Genomic DNA, 22026 nt, shown 5'->3' with positions numbered 1-22026 from the left:
TAAAATATGTGTAGAACCAATCACTATGACGAATCACGCTATATTTTATACTTTGTCACTTTATATTACGTTTTACATCCTTTGATATCGTCAATATTTCACAACACCTAGCTTAATTTGCAGCACATACTAGAAACCTTTTGCTTGTAGAAATTAATTAACAAGAACGAGAGAAAGAGAGAGAGAGAGAGAGAAAACGAAGTTTTATATATTTTACATACTCCAAATATTCTTCATTCGTTAAGCATCAGTAGTTAGAAGAAAAGAACATGTAAACATCTTGACTTATCGCACAGTGCAAACGAACCTTTACGACGTAGATATCGTCACTGGAATATCGGGTTCGCGGTTCTTGTAACGATAAATCCACTGTCACCAGAACCGAACATTTACTGGGTTCGAGGAACGACGACACAGTCCTGTTCGTAGCTTGTCGTCAATCTCTGATAAATCATTTAGTTTTTCTACCGATGACGTTAGAATTGCATCGACATTTCTGTGTGTATTAAGAAAACCACATTTGCAAAATTTATCGAAAAACTGGGTCACACGAGAAGCTTTTACATATTTCTAATTATTCGCGTCCTGCGGTTAGAATCTTAAAAGATAATGATAGAAACCTGCTTACAATATTTTGGTTTCTGAAATTGTAAAACTTTTAAAATATACTGTTTCAAATGCATCATGCAACAGTCTCGGGCAATGCTCGGATTCCGGATTAAAAAATAAATAGAGTTATTGAACGGTGTTATTTAACGATATGAGTTTATCGAGAGAATCAATTTTTGATTTTTATTTTTATTCGAAAACAAATAAATTGGTAAATTCGCGTAACAAGCGGAAATTTAAAACACGGATTTATAATTTGAAGCGTTCGCACGAATATCGAATGCGCTGTAGAGTGTTCTTATACATTTGCAACTTCAAATAAACCGTGTGATTAACAAGTGAGCTCGATTGATACAACAATTTTATTGAGTGTTATCCGCTCGTGACATTGAACAAACAGATCGTTAAAGCAGAAAATCAGGTGAAACTGTACCAGTATAGGAACCTGGAACACGTATTTCACGCAGACAGTTTTATCGTGAGAAAAGCGTGTTTTTCACCAAATTATCTCCGCTCTCTGGCGAACGAAATCAATAAATTAATTAGAACAAACAGACTTGCCATACTTATTTTTACGAATACACGAAGTAATTGCGATTTTAAGCAGGAATTTTCGTCTGGCGTACTATGATCAATATATTCGACATAATTCAAATATGTATAATATGTATGTACGCTCTGCTGTAAAATTCGCGTTTTAAATAGCAAAAGTAAAATTAAAACGTCAACAACATCGGAACTATAGATCTAAATCTAACAGAAGTAACTTAGAAAAGTCATAAACAGTGACGGAACTCGTGAAATTGTAGTTTTAGCAGATAGTCCGTCGATCCTATATTTCTGATCCTATATTCCGAATTATAAAAATACACTTTCTACCGTTTCAACCAATCCAATCAAAAATCCCTCTTTGAGATAAACCGGTGCCGAATCTATGTTCCCTTTAATAAAAGATGAAAATTTAAAATAACCGTGAAGTTATCGTACTACGAAATAGGATTGAATAGTTCATCGCATGACCCCGCTTCGAGCTACATTTCTGACCGCTGTTCAATGAATCCAATATTTATGATATTGTGCGAATAGCTTCAGTTACGCGTAATTTACACGCGCACAGAAAGGGAAGGAAGAGAAACGTATGTATATATACATATACCTATGTACATAGTACACATACTCGTACACACAGGTACAGATACATAACTGCAATACGTAATACAGGTATAGACACATATATTATATAGATACGTTTAGACGCAGAGTCAGATTCAAAAGCAGATAGAATATAGAAACAGAGGCAGACACAGATAGAGAAGCAACATTCTACGATGGAGCAAATTCATCGTTTAACCCATAAAATCAGTCGAGATTTAGAAAAGAAAAAATATTGCTCTGCGATGTTCCTGGGCATTCAGCAGGCAGTCGACAAAATGTGGCACGAAGGACTTTTGTTCGAACGAAAGAAAATCCTACCTCACACCTACTAAAAATCCATCTTAAAATCATATCTAACCAATAGGCTGTTAATGATTAAATACTTAGACGCTATAACCGCAACATTTCCAATAGAAACTGGCATACCCCAAGGCAGTGTCCTCGGACCTCCGCTGTTCGCCATCTACACTGCCGATTTACCAACTTTAACAGAGATAACCACAGCGACATTTGCTGATGATACAGCTTTATTAGCATCCCACTCAGACCCGATAATTGCCTCCTCTACTCTTCAGCGAGGTCTCGACTCTGTGGAAAAGTGGTTCCACAAATGGTGCTTCAAAATAAACGAAAACAAATCCAGTCGTATAACCTTCACGCTGCGAAAACAAACCTACCCACGGGTGACTATAAATAATACTCCAATTCCAAACAAACAGCCAGTCAGGTATTTGGGTATGATTCTGGACAAAGGAATGACATGGAAACAACATATCGTAGATAAATCCAAACAACTTAAATCAAGACGTTCCAACTTAAGCGCGCAGAGTAAAATAATGCTATATAAGGCCATATTGAAACCTGTTTGAACCTATGGAAACCAACTATGGGGAACAGCGAGTAATTCCAACATAGAAATTTTTCAACGACTCGAATCGAAAACTCTAAGATCCTTAATAGATGCACCTTGGTATGCTACCAACGAAACAATACATCGCGACCTTGAGATGCCCACAGTCAAAGAAGAAATATCCAAATTCAGTAATAGATATAAGATAAGGGTTATCAACCACCAAAACCCACTAGTTTAGTTACTCAATTACTTGACACGTCGGATCAGATCCGCAGGCTAAGAAGACATTACCCTTTAGATTTAAGCATTAGATTCAACTAGAATCATAGTACCACGTCAGAAAAATTTACTTATAATTCTCAATGAGAATTGATTGTAAAATTCATCCAAATAATAAAAAAAAAAGACACAGATAGAATATGGAAACACTAGCTATCTTATTCGTAAGAACTACGACCATACTGACGAACGTAATAACCGTGGTGTTGTTTTACAAATTATCTACAAAATCGAATTATTTCCTTGACGAAACCGAACAAGACGTCTTGGTTGTTGGTGGAGCAAAGCGATAGGAATAACTAAAGCAACCGAACAATTCCACGCTTGAAAAACGATCGAACCGCTCTAGATTGGAAACCCGATCCATTCTATTCGAAGTAATTGAAGGTCTTACGGAACGTTTATTCTGGTCTCAGCGGACGCAATGATTCTTTTTCGATCATAATCACAGAGCAGAATACGGTGTCGGTAGAAGCATGATAAAATCATTCAGGTAAATCTCATTTCCATTTAAGATTTCTGATCCCGAACTTTTATAATAGTTCGCTGGGAAATTATTTCACAGTAGCGAAGATTTATCGTGCCGAGTGCTAAACTTTTTATCGAGTGAAAAGAATTTACGAGGATTGTACTTCGAAAAATCATCGATGTTTAAACAAACGCAACTTTCATATAACACAGAAGAAACGTCGTTCTTCGGCCGATTGTAAATTCGTAAGATTTCATTCTCCTGTCTTTATGCTGCGAAAATAAGCGCAATAATCTGTCTAAAATATTATTGCGAGAAATAAATTAAATTATTGCCGCTTAATTCGTTCAAATTTCCACTTTTCCTTTTGATATTAAATCGCGTATATATATATTGCACTATCACTTTTTCTATCGCACAAAGGGATTCTCCACGAGATTGACTCGAAGCAAACACAAAGCGAGAATTGATTCGATTGTGGCGAAGTGGATTCGATCGTGATAAATCAAGAACCAGCAACGAGGGAAAATTATTCTCCATGTTTCTATTCTATCTGTCTACGTGAAATTTGCATCGTGTACTACCCTCAAGGTAGGTCATGTTTGTGACAACGTCGAAAGCCTGTGGTTGGTTTGTTTGATAGACACGAAGCTGCAAGCATGTAAGGTAGATTATTAACAAATGACTTATTGTCAATTAATTTACCACATCACACTCAAGTGTAGCCATGAAATTCTAACAAAAAATAGAAATCCTAACATTGATACGCAACGTTTATTCTTAAAATAACTTTTCACGTTGAAAGATTTCAAATGTTTAATACGAGTACACGTTAAATATCGTTCCAAAATTTTACAATACAAATTAAATATTGAATATTATCCTATACTAATATTTATGCGTATTTATACCTTATATCGTAATAAAGGAAACAACGATTTTTGCTACAATAACGATTTCGTTTAATGTTATTATACGTATCCAAGTTCTTCCGAATGAGTAATGTCCTGGCATCCAACGGCAACGAGTTGATAACCTACCCTCCGTGCTATAACTGAAATTGCGGTATTCCTCGAATTCTGATGCTTTGTTGTTACGACTTTACAATCGCGAGCAATCGTGTTTTACTGCTCGATAAGTATCGCGATCAAATTGCATAACTGAAGGGTACGATTACCTATGAAAATATTTATAACACTCGGAATTTATCGAATATAATTTTTTCCAATTCAATAATTGTTTTCTACGATAACAATCATTAAACTCGACGATAACGCGATACTATCACGGATCACGTGAAACAATTCGTGTGTACGATAAAATGGAATTATTATACAATAGCACGGTGTTTAACAACGTAACGAATAATTTATGGACACCGCAAACTAATATCTAACAATCCTCCAGTCAAATACCCAGCAACGGCCAAAATGTACTGCGATCGAAAGTGAGTATTCAACGAAGCACGTTAATGTCAAGTAATGTTTGGGGTTGGTTGATGAAATAAAATAGCTGAGACGTAACACAACTATTAACTTTGTTTTAATTAAACTTTATTATGAATTCAGCAATCACAATGTAACACACACTGAATTAATATAAATCACAATTCACTCCAACCACGTTATGTAAGACTTAGTTGCAACGATACGTTAAGTACGCGACTGTTATAAGGGTAGAGACCGGTATAGATATGTTGACTATTCTGAGGATACAGAATAAGTGAGTCTTTCTAGCGATACCATGTCTGAGGAAGGCTAGGGGTGGGTGTTTCTAAGGACACAGGACTATCGGATTTGTCGATGACAATTTTGGTTAAGGAAGTGAGGGCAATAGACATCGTCTCCGATTGGATAATAAGACGGTTGGTGGACCAGGAAGGATTTTAGCCGCCCTCCCGAGAAAGTTGCTAACGGAACATACCAGATGTGAAGAAAACCAACTTTCTAAGCTAACACGTGGTAGAAAATAAACGTAAAGGGAAATCTAAGACAGGAAATACTCGCTTGGTCCGAAGGACCTTAACTATGAAAATGCCAAGACTCCTGGTGGGTACTTAAGACTATTGAAGGTGCACACCAAGAATGTGCAGACATCTGGGTGCCATCCTGTCCGCGGTGTGTGGCCTAGTCTTTGATGTGAATTGACGTTACATTAACGTCGTCAAACAGAATCGAAAGCGTAACAGTTTCGTTGATTCTAAATACGATTGTTCGGGATTTGGAGTGGCCGCCTGGTAATTATCGCGACGCCTTATATGAACAAGATGCGATCCTCGGGCAGGACGACCATCAAGAGTCTACGCGACCCTAGTGCGGACCCATCATAAATAGTGAGCCTATTGTACAGTCAAGGTACTTTAGGACCCCACGGAAAAAGCCCGTAAAACGCGTAATTCATTTATGTTATGGTACATCTGAGGAAGATCGGAAACGCGGGTTTTCCTCAAGTGCAAGGTCACCCGCGCGCGAATCTTCATTAGGGCAGCCAGCCCATCCTTAAACATACGTATTTACCCAATGATCAGGTAGGAACAGACTTGAGACACACCCACCACGAACTTTCCTCTACGACAGCAACATCACCAAGAGTCACTCTTGCACCAGTATTCTAAGAGTCAACATATAACAGTAGTCAGTCAGTGACAATTATATTTAACAGGATAGCCAGTGAACTAAAAGACAGTTGTATTCAGAGCATTGTGTAGAATAAATAAAGTGAACTAAACCTCGCTCTTTACATTTATTATAATCCTCCACCTTGGACGCTAATAACGTTCAAAGCTCGCGATACCAACCGATCAGTTGTGCCTGACTGGTGGCTAGTTAGTTGAGTGTCGCAACAACGATGTTTCGAATGTCAGAAGAGTACAGTGCTTTATGTAAATATCAACGTTTTAGAGAATTAATAGTTTACTTTTTGAAGAATGTGAACGATGGAATAAGTACATGGGTGAAATATTAATAGATACTAAAATTGTTTCTTTCGACTCTGTAAACGTACTGAAAGTGGAAGATGAACGTCGAAAAGTTTCAGAAGATTGATTCCCGGAGAAAAGTCAAACTTCCTTATGAATGAATTTTCATCACTAAATCATCCCTGTACCTTTAACATTTTCCTTCATCGTCGACGTTTCAAACTTTGTAATGCACTTTCGTGGCTCATCAAGAATGCCGTGGGTAAATATGGCAGACATGTTCCTGAAATAGAAATTGGGAACTTTTGGAAAAGTTTAAAATCTCGAAACGAAATCCTTGTCAACATTAAAATATTTGTAACGTCGTCATGGACTATAGCGCTCTCCGAATTATTATTTTCAACTTGTAAAGTACAACCCTTATTCCCCTTTGAGAAATTTTTTTGATATTTTTAAATGTAGAACGAGAAGCTGTGTTAAAAACGTACCGAGAAAATAAAAGGAATTATTCTGTTGTTAACTGTAATGTGTTTTCATATCGTTTACGAAGGAAACTTTATTCTTTTCATCTACGTTATTAAATAATAACGCATAGCGAATAAAATATCAAATCAGAATGGATATAATTTTTCGCTAATTATAACACTAACTTTCCAATTAAATATGATAAAAGCTTTCTTTATAAAATCTTATAAGAATATTAATAATAAATCAATAATAAAATTGCTTGTAAATTAAATCGAATCACAGTCACATTCGAAATAAGATTTTAAAGATTGTATCGCACGAAGTAAAGTAAAGTAGGTAGGAGAACAAGAAAATTGAAGATGCAGAGTTCGAATAGTACTATTGGATCATAAAAAATTTTACGAATGTATTAAAAAATCGATTTCCTATAAACTTGAGCCTTCTCGTCGTCTAGTTTTTATAAAAACTGTTTGCCCACTGTAAACGCCTAAATTGTATTATATATACCTGATGTGTATATTGTTATAGGTATATAACAGTAGATGTAGATTGTGTGTACAGCCGAAGCATAATAGAAGCAAATTTGCAATTGGTATGGACTGAATCAGAGAATAAATTACTCCAATCGTTTGGTCCATGGTTAAGGCAATTTATATAGATTAATCGATTTGTTTTCAGAGATAAAATCGAATGCGAGAATACAGTGGCGCTAGTTAAACGAGAATGCGAGGATATTTTGGAGATGAGCCGAGAAACTGCGGAAAAACAATTTCACGAGGTAGTCGAACTTTACAATGAAGCTAAAGAAAAGGTATTTGAAAAGAAAACTTATTAAAACTTTCGTTAGTAACGCGGTGGATTTCTCAAATGAAAAGTAAAAATAAATTTAATATACACACCATGGAAATGATAGAAGTTTTACATCGTTTGCAAGCAAAGAAAGATATTCGCTTCGATGCATAACTTAGGTAACGAAAGTTAATTTTCTAAGTTCCCTAACAATATTTTGCGTTATGTTTTATTTTTCCTCACGCGGCAAGAAATATTCGAATTTTCCTTAACGGCCCCTATAGAAGCTGAGAAAGTTCCGGGTGCAATAGCGATGCAACATGCACCGTAAACCAACATCAAAGCACTTTTTTAATTGATATGCATTCAGTCCGGCGTTGTAGCCAGCCTTTTTACAGGCAGTGCATCGTAAAATGTGTGCCCTTTGAACCATCGCCTTTTTGATACGCGAAATCGAAGTTGTCACCCTTTCCGTTGCCTCTTGAATATGCAGTGTCCGAGTGGACCTCGAGTTTCAAGTGAGTCGGGTACACGCCTCTAAGCCCTTAAATTACTTTAAACTACTTTAATTACTGCCCTTTATTCCACCGTTTTCTCCGCTGTTCCTCATTTGACGATTACGTGGAATATCTCTGCTATTTAATTCCAAAAATATAAATATTTATATTTTATTTGCACCCACGATAAAAAAAATATTCCAGAGCTGAGTTTCCACATCTTTGGTTCATTCAACGTAATTATTTAATTATTCTCGAGTATGTTTCTAGCACGTAGAATATAATAAACGTTCGTGCAAAAAATGTTAAATTCATCGTGTTGTTTCTAGTTTATCGCGCAAACTGTTCAAGCACCTTTTGAAGGGAATCTCCCTGTGGGGAAGAGAATTTCGTTGGCAAGAATTTCGAGGAATTTCAGAGTGTATTTTCTTTGCCGTCGAAAGCACGTCAGCCGAAGGTCTTTCGTAATTTCTGTAGGGAGCACGTCAAATGCAATAACCTTTATCTCTGACACAGATAGAGAGACGGGAAGAAAGAGAGAAAATTACACCTGACCGTCTGTATTAATCAACACGTTTCTCAATAAAGCTTCGCCAACCAGTACAAACAATCAATTTTTAAGCAATTTCCTTTCGAACAACTTATTGTCTTTCTGATTGCGAAACAAAAGCTACAGATACTTTAGTCTTCGGTGTCTCGTGTTTTCGCAAATTTCGTTGATCTCAAATTCTTACTTGACCCGTGAAGTTCTTACCACTGTGTCTACATCGTGTGCGGAATAAACATCAAAGCCAAATTTAACTTTCCAACTTGAATTTACAACGTGAATTATCGCGTCACTCTATTTTACTTCCTAACGTCTCGACGATCCCGTCGTTTCTTCGCGTAAGTTAAATCGCCCCTAAAATAGATGAAAATCAGGACATATAGTTCTTAATTCAGTTTTTGCTTTATAGCGTCGCGCTATATCAATCTACAGTTACAATTCGATAATTCTATTTGTAGCTTTTATGTTATCTGGCTCAATCGTGTTTTAGACCGAACCATCTACGTAATATTTCTCTTAATTCAAGGAATTCCGTTTTCCGGCATTAATATCAAAAGTATCTCATCTTATTATGCAATCTTCTCGCTTTCTTCTCTATATCTATGGCATTGATTTTTGTATTTACTTAAGCAAAACGAAGTTGACACGGAGGTTTTACGATCGCGCGCATTAACCTCGTCCTTTCGAAAGTGAGACGGTGCCAACGCGTTAAATCGTGGAAACTAAAGGGCGTCACTACGAGGGTTGTTAAATCGTTAATGGTTCGTTAATGAAAGATACCGCATCGTAAAATTACGGAACAATAATTGGAGTTGCTACGCAAGTTGTTTCTCGCTCTTTAATTTCCAGGCAAAATAGTAATTCCAATCTAACTGCAGGAAGCTCCGGAAATTTCATCGATTAGAAACAATTATTTCTAGAATATCAGAATTGTGAAACGAATACGCTTATAATACGCAATTTTAATTATACAGAATTGTAATGCCGACGAAGTTAACGATGTACTTTTAATAGGAATTTTCGCGCGGCACAATTCGGTTATGAAAAAAGATTCGTTTCAAATTGCGATTGCTCTGTGAAATTCATTGGCAATTATACAGGTCTTCCCGAATGGTTATAATACTACAAAATGAAATTGAAATGAAACCGAAATTAGAAGAAGGGAAGCGTCGCTATGACCATCGTCTCTTTCGTCTAAAGTATTTTTTAATTATTTTTATTCTTCGGTTGCGGATTTTTATACGATTATAAGAAACTTAAAAATACAAACGTGCATAGAATGCACGTTCTTCTAATATTTAATAGGTAAACTATTTCCTATCATAATTTCTTCTCTACGTCGTATTCTTTTAATCGTTATATGAATTTGTATAAAAATCCACGGTCTAGTTATCATTTATTATTCATCGGTATTGGTCAACTTGTTCTATAATAAATTACAGCCACGTAAAAGAACGAACAACCGAGTAATCAAGACGAAATATTTGAAATGTTGAAAACGTTAAAATCTAGTGAAAAGTTTAAATCGATTTCCACTCGGGTAGAAAGCAATAACGTTCTGTTTCGAGACATTGAATTTTCTTTTAATAGGTGACCCGATTAGAGAAACGTGTAGAAATGTACGAGGGTTTTGGAAGGGAGCAGGAAAACCGAGGTTTTGAGCTGGCGAATCTACTTGAAACTTTAAAACGTTTCGACGTGGATGTCGGCTCTGTCTGTCAACTTACAGCGGAAGGTAAGTATTATCCACCACTTCCAGATTCCATCGTATAAGTATCCGTTCCTGTACAGCTTTGAAGAACTTGACCGAACGGGGGAACTTATTCGAAGAAAGCATGAAGAATCTCAGGCATCTAGCTTGGATCGTGAAAGACAGAAAGGATGAACCGCAACTGGTTTTATTAAGGGAACAGAATTCCGTTTTGAGGCAGGTAGTAAAGAATCTTAAAAGGAAGGTAGGAATCTTCGATACGTTTAATGGAAATTGCAATACTAGCTATTTCTTTAGTTGTGAATTCTGGTATAGCTGCAGCTATGATTAAAATAACGAAATGAAGATTACAGGAGAAAAACATGATACGTACACTTTTAATGTTCTTTTGTGACTAAAAAGCATAGTATTTTATTATAATATGACATAGTCGAAAATGGAAACGATCTGCAAGGTTCAAAGATAATTATAATAAGCGTAAGAAGAAATTTAGGCTTTGTACGCTGTAATTTTGGCTTACGCTAATCCAGCGTATCTTTTTTAATCTTTTCCATTATAACTACATATTATTCAATCTACTATTTTCTCTACACGGAACATGAAAGTTAATAGCTTTCGACCTTCCTTTTTTTCCCTGCATAGATATACATTTTTTCATCAAACGGAAGAACACACAATAGATTTCATCTGTTCACTTCGGTACAATTGGATACAAAATATTTCGATCGATATACATCATGGTAGAACAAAACCATTTCCATGTTCCGTGAAAGTCAATTTAGATTTGCATAAAGGATGCGTTATACGATTGCATACGTACGACTTGTTCGAAATTTTATCGAATCAATGTTTCTGTACGTACTCGTTTTTTTTTCCAAACAATACCGCGGTTCTACTTTTGTCAAGCCACTTCTATTATTTTATGCTTTAGTGCAGACTTTATCGCGTAACAAGCGACAACCACAAAATGTTGTAAAAGAAGGCAAACATTTGGTTTACACTAACGTGGTAAATGTATATGAACAGTTTAAAATATTCAAAACAGTCCACCACGGTAGAACGCTTAATTAGGTTACTTAAAATTAAAGGGGTAGGAAAATATGTCGAAACTCGAGATAGAAATTAAACCAAAAACATTGTTTCTGTTTCTTTCCATTATCTAATTAAAATTACTAACGACACATATTTCTACACGTGGAACTATTATGAATTATTTCGTAAATTAAAAAGTAAGGAAAATACACGTCACGAATGAAAAGTATTAATAAAATATAAAAATTCGTATTTTACAAATACAATAAAAAGTAACACGAGAATGACTCCTTTAGTATCGATAATACGAGCTATAAAATAATAGTATCGAGAAATTATGCCCATTGCTTTCCATATGAAATCCCTTTTGATCGTAAATTTTACGTGAACCCGATGTAACACGCATAACCGTAAATAAGCGTATCCACTTGAGAAAAACGTAATAACGTAAGACTTGCAAAGATTGATATTTCGAACATGCTCAGAAAAGTTTATAGAAAAACATCAATTTTACTTACCTTTACTCTGTAAAACTTATTAAACGGAATTTCCAAATTTTCCGTAATTTCGTTCGAATTCTATATTTCGTGAGACGCCTCCATAAATCGTTCGAACAAGAAACTCGTAATCACATTATACTACTTCTACATATAATCGATTTCGCTTAAATTTTACACAGGTTTTCACATTACACTTGGCGATATTTCCGTGAGAATTCGTTATAAAGTTTCAGATGCTCAGCCAAGCGCACGATATCCCGGAGAAAGAAAATGAGGAACGACACGAATCCCTTGAAAGCGAAATAAATTCCCGGAATCATAATGGAAACTTATCGAACGCGCCAGTGTTGAAGGAAAACACGAAGGAAAATTCGATAAACTCGTCAATTCACGAAAATCATAACTCTTGCAACGCGATGAAACACAACGAACGCGGCGAAACTGTAACGCGCGAAATAACTGACGCGTACAAGAACGATAATCGAAATAAGCAATTCGATATCGAACGTACGATAATCGATAAGCGCGGCAGGCTATTGTGCATCGAATCCCATTCGAATGGCGTGGTATACGAAGAGTACGTGTTTAAATTGTCAATCGATCGAGAGATGAAAATTAAATATCCAGTTTCGTTAAATAACAGCGAAGAAGTGGTTAGATTGGAGTTTGTGGATAACGAAACCGACTATTCGGTAACATCGATGGATAGAATGTTGATATTGTTAAAAAATATACACGCAATTGTGATCGTCAAACAAACCGGTGTATCGTGCAGCACGCAAACTATGAAAACGAAAACTTCCAACAACTTCGCACAAACGGCAATTACTGGAGTAAATTCATTTTCTCGTTTAAACAGTGGCGCTACGGTGAGTAAAGAAATTTCTACCTTCTTTACTTTGAACTGCACATTTCGACATTGGATTTATTTACTAAGAACAAATATTACGCTGCTTCTTATAAAAAATACAAAAAAAAAATAAAATTTAAATTTATAATAATACTTAAAAGAATTATTTATATGTTTTATGAATACTGATTTTTTTACATAAATACATCATTCGAGTATAGTATCTCGTTAATATTATAATTAATCTTATTATAAATTCGATTAACATACGGAAGTCATAAAAGTGAAAACTAAAACACTGAATTGTTTATTCTTATACTATATTTCGTACAATACAATTGAAAAAACGTACATCAATTTCGTCAGAGCAATTGGTACAAAATTTCAATTTGACTCTTCAATTAAATATAGATGCTTAATAGTGAGAAACGTGCGATAGAAAGAAGTCTCTATAATTTGGAACGAATCGTTAAGACCTTAAAACTCAACGCATTAAATCAAGTTGAGACGATGATCGATAAGGACTCGCATTTGCTTGGAAATAACGAGATATTAAACTATATGAAGGCATTGACTCAATAGTACTATGCATAGCGACTCTTACTTTTCTTTCGAGTGCACGAATCTCTAACATTATAACGATCTTTGTAACATGTAACAGTATCGAACTAGATTCCTCATTATAATTGTAATAATACTTTTCCTATTCAATTGTACATAAAAAAATACCACTAGAAGTAATTGGTAAAGATGTCCACAAGTTTAGAAAAACTTTAATAGTTACGGGTGCTTATTGTTAAAAATGTTACGAGTTGAATCTTACATATTATAATATATATCTATACACGCATAGATGTACATTACATATACATACATACATAATAAATGTACATAATTGCATCGATTTAATTGTATTTAAAATCGTAATAATTATCACATTATTTTGAGTACGAATTAAATACTTATTTGTTTTCATCTTCAATAGCGGTGCACTTTACTATGTCCTCGTACGTGAATAAACTTTCTTTTAGAGAATCTCAAAACATTTATCCTGTTTACTTTTTTTTCTTACATTGAAGTGCGATTTCATTACACGTTTGTAAATGGAAAAATTTATTAAAAATTGTGAAATGCAATTCGTGGAAAAATACATATATGCAATATATGCATAAGCCTTAAAAGGTAGTCCAACTTCTCTTCTCATACATTTCCTTCGATCGAAATATATAGAATTAATATATAATTCATGTGCTCTTGATTCAGCATTTCATATGTAAGTTTTTAATTACAAAGATGGAAAGATTACTCTCACGTTTTCATTATGTAATAATGAAAATTTGATTTATAATATAAACTTACAATTATATGTTTGCCTTATGTTGGCAAATAAAATAAATAGTTTTAGCATGCACTGTATTTCAGAATTATTCATCATGCTGAATCTCAAATCTTAGAAAGACATTTTTAGAAACAGCTTAATTGCAATTTTTTATGTAAAATACTTTTAAAAACACGACGAGTAAAAAGGTTCAGGAAAAGGCGATATTATGTTAAAATATGATAAAAGATTAGAGGAATGTCATATTCATACTAATATGTATGTTTCCATAACCCTGCTCTTTCCCTTTCTTTTTCTTTCATCTTCATCTTTGATTATTTGCTAATATCCTATCTTTGTTATCAAAAAGATTCAAAATTGATTGCTAGATACTTATTTATACCTATACTACTCTCTTCGTGTCACTTATCTTTGAGTATATAATAAATCCTTTCTAGAAATGGAAAAATTTTCTCCGGCAGCACTGAATTTATTCTTTCTGTTTCTTATGTCTACTTGAGAATGTTCGATTATAATCAATATGTCGGGCCTGGCACTAGGAATTTGCGTTTCTAGTAATACTTTGAACAACACGCTGTCCCCACCAGGCTTCAAGGTTAAATGGCTCAAAATCTAAGATGACAGATAAAATAGTAATTAGGTTAAATTAACATATGAAAAGAACAGATGAAAACTGACATATGACTACAACTTACCTTTGAGTTGAGGATTTGGTTCTCGTTCTTGATAATATGTGACAGATGCTCCATTTCTATAATTAGAAGAATTACTGTGCGGTTGATTGTGACACATATCTAATTCTTTTGATACTGTATTCCATGCTGTAAACAGAAATAAAAAAAGCTTAATAATAAACAAACTTTATTTACGAGTATTAGGAAAAAGTGATATATGATACCTACAATCATAAATATATTTAATTAGATCAAAATGTTGTGCTGCAGTTTCAGACTGATGTCTGGATGGGATTGAGGATGGTCTTTTCCCATTCATCGTCATTTGTCTACCACTATAAAACAATATTTTATTAAAGTCACTAAAACAATATTATCTAAAATATAGATATAATTAATATACAAAGCACAATCACCATATTAACAGCAAAGACTGATACTGAACTAGCGTATTACGTTTATTAGATATATTCTATTTTAAGCTTTAACGATTTTGTGTGCAATTAAAATAAATACAACTACGAAATATAAAGCGATGAATACATTAGTATTCCGTGAAATTTACAAAACTTGATAAGATAAATAAAAACATACGTATAAAATATTCAAACATAAGAATCAACTGAGAAATATTAGAATTCATTGACATCTGTTACAATAATACTTGGACTATAGAATACCTCTTTGTGTAATGAAGGGACGCCATTTTATTATAACGCAATTCAAAATATAACCTTTTACTTCAGATAATAATATTTCAATTAATATCTATCGCACAAAATACAATAAAAGAATCTGTACGTAATCTAAACTTCACAAGAGGAAAGAAGCATTCGATAAGATTAGAATAATTAATCATCTATCAGTTCATAATATATAAGCGTCTATATTTATCATAAAAGCCACGTATACATATATTTAGAACTCCTTTCTTATACATATTTCTAATATCTTTATCAAAATCTCTAATACAGGAAGTAATGAAAAATTATTGTAAAAGGATTGGGATTAACAGACGATTAACGATATATTTAACGCGTCAGGGAAGATATACAATAATTAATAATACGAAGCCTACTTTTGAACAGAAAACGTAGGGAAAATGGCGACTCTTGTATGACAGTTACTGTTATGTTTTCTGATTCCCGCCTGTTTCTCCCTCTATCTATTTAACACTGTTCCGTTCACGACTTTCACGGCAATGGAACGATTGGCGATTTGCCAAAAATAAATAAGATTACCCAGGTAAACAGATGGAAATTGGAAATTATGTATAAAAATTAGAATGAGATGTAGAGAACAAAAACGTAGAGACACGAGAATAAAGAAAGTCGCTTTTACGATAAATACCTCATTTTGTCCGTTCGATGGTGAATTTCTGTACGAGCGAAAATTCGTGGACAATTACGTTTATTTGATGAAATTCTGTGATCACCTACGAACAAAACTATAAATATGTAATATACGTATATAAACAAGCGAAAAGCTGTAACGAGGAAGAGCGTTTGTTTCTCGTAACAGCTGCGTGAAGCTTTCTCTGAAAACTGTCAACAATGACGGGTTAAGCGTTCGACTCGGACGGTAAAATAGGATGTGAAGTCGGTGGCGACAATTCAGTAGTATAAAGATAACCACTGTTGAAGAATACAGCCACGAGGTAGCGAAACCGTAGCGTTTTTCTACGTCATCTTTGAATTCTGCTTTTTGAATCGTGGAGCGAACGCATAGCAATAATTTCTGTTTGTATGTGATTTGAAAATCAGTATTAAATTGGAAAATGTGACGACTTCAACAAATTCGATGTCACCTTTCGGCTGATGTGATCTTTTTGGTAAATGATTTGCAATTATGTTTTATTTTGATTTATCTAATCTTATGATATTACGATAAGATTGCAAATAAGATCTATGTTCGTCAATGATTTTGATATGCTCTCTACGATTTGGAGCGTTCAGTCGAAGAATTGTATGAAATACGTTTAGATTAACTGAAATATTAACAAATTCGTGACAATCAAATATGTATTTAAGTTTAAATAATCATATTTAAACATGCAGTCAATCATCAAAACTTCTAAATCCTGCAACTCACTGATTGGGGTTAAGTTGGTCACTAGACACACGATAAAGTCCGTAGACATTGTGTATTTCCACTGTTTTATTTTTTCTGCTTAGATTAGGCATCCTGAGGGTATTTAAAACTGATATGATAAATGATATGATAAAAGGGCATAGTTACATCAAAATCGAAATAATTTTTTGTTTTTTTATTTTTAATTTATACAATTTGATCCCTCTGAAACTTGTGGTGATATAAAGTTTTCTATGTTGCACATTATTTACCATAATAGCCATGTATTATACATAGAAAGAACCATCCACATCTATAGTTTCCAATTTGTCAAATTTTTCGATCTAATAGAATTTAAACGGAAAGTAGAGAGATAACATAAGTATATTATTTCCCTTCGTACGCAGTAAAACTCTTATAAAATTGCACGTTCGCGGGAATACGTGTTTTCATGTTTCATTTACTACAACGATGCACTTGAAGATAGACATTTGCGATATTGTCGTTCGTCACAACTCACGTTCACAATTTTGTAGTCACGAAAATGTCAACTTTACGATAAGTTTTGTACTTAATAATACGTTCCTTTGAAACTATCGAATTCAAATTTTCGGAAAATTTGCATTTTAAATGACGCAATCTGATGTAAAATGTACGTGTGAACGACCACTTGTGTATCTATCTATCTAAAGGATAACCTATAAAAAGTTCGAAAATTATTTCTTTACAAAAAGTAGGCAAAAAATAAAATATGTTATTTCATTAAATTATAGAATGAAGCATTTAAAAGGAAAAATAATAATTTTACAGTTACGTCCAAAATGTTACCAATCAAAGCTGTGTAATTTGGAGGGTAGAGATGCAATATAAAAATTAATTTTATGGAAGACACACACACACACACCTTTTTTTGTGATATTGTTAGAAATAAAAAAAATCGATAACCTAACTAATACATTTTGATCACTCTACCGTAGAATTGGATGTAGTTTCAATATACAGTACATAAAGGCAGCTACATTGCCCTTTTTAACATAGCATTATCATATATCTTTTTACAGCAATATTTTTTTTACTTCAAACCTTCATCAGTACACTACGGATTTTTATGCAAATTCGTATTTTTAAAAATATGACTAAAAAAATAGAACCTCGATAAAAAATTGTTTTCATCTATCAAGTGTTGTAAAAAACACTACACCTACCTTGGTTGTTTTACATATTTTTTCATATTATGCGAATTCTGTGCAATCTTGCAGTTTCAAATTTCCTATCAATGCATAAAAATCCATAGTGAACTCATCGCAAAAGATGGGTACATTGACAGAATTTTTAATAGACAAACTACTAATCAAAACTTTTTGTTCGAGTAAATTGTTTCAATAAATTCACTAAATATCTTATCTAAATTGCATAATAAGCGTATTATTGATAATATCGCTAATGGTATTAACAAATATTTTTATGTAATTAAGTTGGGATAAAAAAGAAACACTATATCTTAAATAGCAATGAAAACCATATTTCGTCGTTCTGAGTTTACATATTTGAAACGAATACTTTGCGAAACGCGAGTGGCACCTAAAGCATTTTAGACATTTATCTGAAACGCTCGTACTCGTAACACCATTATCTCGGACATTATTCGTTAAAATATACGATAGCGTGTCGGGTTATATTTGACAATACTATAACGTGGCCTCAATATATCCACATATCGCTGGCACCATCGCCACGACTTCAGTTGGTTAGGTTTCACTTTCAGTTAACCAAAGGCCTACTAGTCTATTTCTGCAATCCCGACGTTCAATACGATTTCAAAGGATCCTTGTCACCCTTTGTGATTCCATCGTAGGAGATAGCAAAACTATGTGCTACCGGTCTTAAATGACAGTGATCAGATATATCAATTTGATTAATACAGGGATAGCGTTAACTCCGAACATCAACTCATTATACGAATTTCACGTTCAAGTAATGATTAAAGAGTCATATACGTACGTGCATAAACTGTAGAAACGTGAGCTGTACATTGGACATGAATAATTTTAATTATTGGAGAATCTTGTACGGACTGAATGGAACTTTTATTAAAAATTTGGTCTACACGTTTATATCAAAACTACGATGGAAAAGGAAGGGAAAATGTCAGCCTATAATGAAAGAAGTGTGATATTGTTCGTTTGGTATATTTGTATCTAGTTACATAAAGGAATAAATATTCGTAACGTAATATTACATAACAAGTTTCCTTCAGATCCTTAACTTAAGTTTGTTTCTCTAGCGATTAATTATTGGTATAACTCATACCTGGTCTGTGGTATAATCATATCCTTTGAATACGATGTCGTTAGTTATTTTCTCGAACATGTATATTTCGCGAGAGTTAGTCGTTCAGAAGATATTTGTCCAAAGCAGAAATTTTCTACTTTGTAACAGAAAGTCTATCCCTCTCAAAGGGTTTTATCTAAAGATAGTTGGTAGAAACTGTCTCTTTATCGAGAGTATCCAATCTGTCTCACGTTGATACAAGCAACGTGGGAGCTTGTCAATTAAATCGAAGCGTCACACTGTTGCGAATTAATTACGTATGACGAAAAGAAAAACTAGGTTTTACGATCGTATTACCACAATTTTAAAAGAACCAAACGATTGTGAGACACGCTATGGTAGTAATAGTAGCAGTAATCTTCTACTTGTTGATTGAAACTAAATTTTCGAGGTTATATCTTAAACTTGCAGATACCAAATACTTACATATAATTTAATTATATTTCTTTGAATTGTGAATTTGCGTTTTCGGTCGTGACAAAGAAAATTCAGTGAGAAAATTTCAAGAATTCATCAGATTGCACTGTTCTACGACTGATTGTTACTGAAGAAAGCAAGGAAACGAGTTCAGTCTACGAATCCATTTGAAAAAAGATTCGATTAGAAGTCTAACCAGAATCGAAACTTGTAGGTACAACACGTGAATCGATTTCGAAATACGTGCTACATTAATCACAATAACTCAACAACATAGTTAAATGAAAATTTTATTCGATGGTTGCCAGAGAACTAGATACTAAATCTCCTTTATCTCCCATATGGGATGTTGAAACCCGATCGGAATGGCAAATCGATGTTCTTTTGGGGAATTGCACTGGCTGAAAGGGATGTATCTAATGCGTATCCTCGAGGACATAAATAGCAAGAAAAAGCACATCAACAGCGAGCTCACATGATCCTCGAAGACAATGATCCTAACAGGCTCAAGTAGCATTGGCTGAATGTTATTGTGTAGCACTACAAGAGGCAGTTGACCTAAATGGACCATAACTGGTGTGCGCGCGCGCATGCATGTGTGTCAATATACAGGCTCATTTCCGGATATTTGAAAATCGATTACATCAGTAAACTATAATAAAGTATACCGGTTGCACAGCGTCACTGAAATGAAACGAGATTTTGATACAGTAAATTATATCATTGGTGAATATATGAGATTATTGCCACACGGAAACGATGATTGAAATATTACGATATTCTCGTTCAATATCTCTGAATTTGTTATTTGGAAACGATCGAATAAAACTTTTAATATAGCAGCTTGGTATGCGTTGTATTTAATAAATTTTATCGATACAAGATTACGTATCTTTCTATAGATTCCTTTTTTTTAGGTACATATATTGTATTTTTAACAGCAATCAGAATATGATGTACTCTATAGGCTCATGTGGAGTTTCGAGAAGCTGCTACTCTAAATTTCGTGACAACGACTCCCCCAATGATAAATCCTTTTGCTACAGATAAAAATGAAAAAGAATTACGAACTTGAAACATGTGCTCAATGTGCGAAACTACATAAAATTGTATGGTTCGTTTTAGTCAATGATTGTTATACGTATCTACCGGTGGAATAGAGATTATGCGATTCATACCAAGATCCAGACTCTTATTGTTGAGACCAACTGATAACAGGATGATTTAATAGTCTTATTGCGAGAGGAAGCAGCATCAGAAATTCTATTAGTTCGACAGAACTTCATTCGTTGAGAATAACTTGGTGATACGCCACGTTGTCACAAACGTTGGAAAGCGGTATTGTATCGTCAAATTGAGCGCAATTGCGCGTGGAAGAAGCTTGATACTAATTTTCACGCATAGGAAGGATGAAAATTTCTATATGTCATTTTTCATATTCGTTACAAATTGCAACAGAATAAACTATATATATCTACTTCGTTAGAATCTTGTTTCAAAAAATTCAATTGTGTTTATGTTCTTTAAAGTATTTAATCTGTCCAACGTAATCAGGATTAATTATAAATTTTGCATAATCGCCGTGTGCGTACGTTCTCTGATAATAGCAGCGTACTTAGAATAATTATAGCTCATTTATGAAGCTAATTCACCTCATAAACTATGGCTATAATCGTGTTTCGTATAATTTGGCACGTTAAAAAGATCAACGTACATAATTGATTTTCAAGCACGATATCGACTTGGATTACGTGGCTATAACCATGTATTTCTTAATTTATCTTTCCATTATAGGGTAATATAATAAGTTATTATGTAGTTATAATAATCTCCATCATCGATCATCGTAAGTGGTCGCTTTATGCGATAGAAATATCCGTAGACTGTGCCAAACTGTTCGTTACAATGATTTCGTAGTTCTAGCTGGTGATAGCGGTTTGCGGTTCCTTTTGCCCAAAATAATTTGTCGTGGATTACCTTCGTTCGATCCGTTCGGTCACGTATGACCGAAATTGACGTAACGTAACTTGAAACGTCAGTGGAACTTTATCGACACTTCAGGACATTCAAGCTCTTGTTTCAAAATCACGATTAAAACAAAAGCAGTGATCTCATTTCGTTTTATCGGGTGAAAAATATCTGAACGATAGTTAGGTTTATTAAAAAGGCTAATCGTCAGATTTGAAAGACTGAAACTTTTTCGAAAAGAGATAATTAAATTTTAGAGACAAATTTTTTAAGTAAACGAACGCGACTTTTGAAAAATAATTTTCTTTCAAAGCATGTACTTGTATCGTCGCATATTGGTGAAAGGATCGTTCGGAACATTTTAGAAAATGAAAATATATCCTCGGGACATTTTACAAATTCTGATGTAGTACGTCAGGAAATTTGTTATTCTACATTAAAGTTCTGTTTATACGTACAGAGGATAACATGTTATGATTGTTGAATTATTATTCGAGTTAGCTTGAAATGCCGTGAATAGTTTCTTGTTACGTAACATTTGCGAATCTCTA

The 22026-nt window shown here is 34.0% G+C and overlaps 2 protein-coding genes across 5 annotated transcripts; one reads left to right on the top strand and one right to left on the bottom strand.

Annotated features, from left to right (window-relative positions):
* The first annotated feature begins 4795 nt into the window (after window positions 1-4795).
* On the top strand, window positions 4796-13955 carry LOC126868550 (uncharacterized). Its single transcript, XM_050624114.1, has 6 exons — window positions 4796-4812; window positions 7279-7395; window positions 7429-7561; window positions 10174-10318; window positions 10375-10538; window positions 12054-13955. Exons 1-6 carry the CDS (start codon window positions 4796-4798, stop codon window positions 12807-12809), a joined length of 1332 nt encoding a protein of 443 aa, XP_050480071.1. The 3' UTR covers window positions 12810-13955.
* Window positions 12980-16273, bottom strand: LOC126866735 (MAPK regulated corepressor interacting protein 2-like). Of its 4 annotated transcripts, none has more exons than XM_050620769.1 (4): window positions 16040-16273; window positions 14918-15024; window positions 14711-14836; window positions 12980-14627 (listed from the first exon to the last, which is right to left on the bottom strand). In XM_050620769.1, the coding sequence occupies exons 1-4, from the start codon at window positions 16042-16044 to the stop codon at window positions 14551-14553; spliced, it is 315 nt and encodes a 104-aa protein (XP_050476726.1). In that variant the 5' UTR covers window positions 16045-16273; the 3' UTR covers window positions 12980-14550. The 4 variants fall into 4 exon arrangements, with proteins under 4 accessions (XP_050476726.1, XP_050476870.1, XP_050476657.1 ...); XM_050620913.1 differs by lacking the exon at window positions 16040-16273 and adding an exon at window positions 15768-15908; XM_050620700.1 differs by lacking the exon at window positions 16040-16273 and adding an exon at window positions 15370-15538.
* Window positions 16274-22026: the final 5753 nt, after the last annotated feature.

This window comes from Bombus huntii, chromosome 1 (genome assembly GCF_024542735.1).
Source record: "Bombus huntii isolate Logan2020A chromosome 1, iyBomHunt1.1, whole genome shotgun sequence".
NCBI classification, from domain to species: Eukaryota; Metazoa; Arthropoda; class Insecta; order Hymenoptera; family Apidae; genus Bombus; species Bombus huntii.
Note: the sequence above shows the minus strand (reverse complement) of the source record. Positions and strands in the feature narration are given on the sequence as shown.

Bases quoted from the DNA above. Each gene is read 5' to 3' on its own strand.
- LOC126868550 (XM_050624114.1), top strand. The intron at 7,562-10,173 runs GTATTTGAAAAG...TTCTTTTAATAG, and splicing joins ACAATGAAGCTAAAGAAAAG to GTGACCCGATTAGAGAAACG. The intron at 10,319-10,374 runs GTAAGTATTATC...GTTCCTGTACAG, and splicing joins CTGTCAACTTACAGCGGAAG to CTTTGAAGAACTTGACCGAA.
- LOC126866735 (XM_050620700.1), bottom strand. From the start codon at position 15,395: ATGGCGTCCCTTCATTACACAAAGAG. The intron at 14,837-14,917 runs GTAGGTATCATA...TTCTGTTTACAG, and splicing joins AATTAAATATATTTATGATT to CATGGAATACAGTATCAAAA. The intron at 14,628-14,710 runs GTAAGTTGTAGT...CTGTCATCTTAG, and splicing joins ACCAAATCCTCAACTCAAAG to ATTTTGAGCCATTTAACCTT.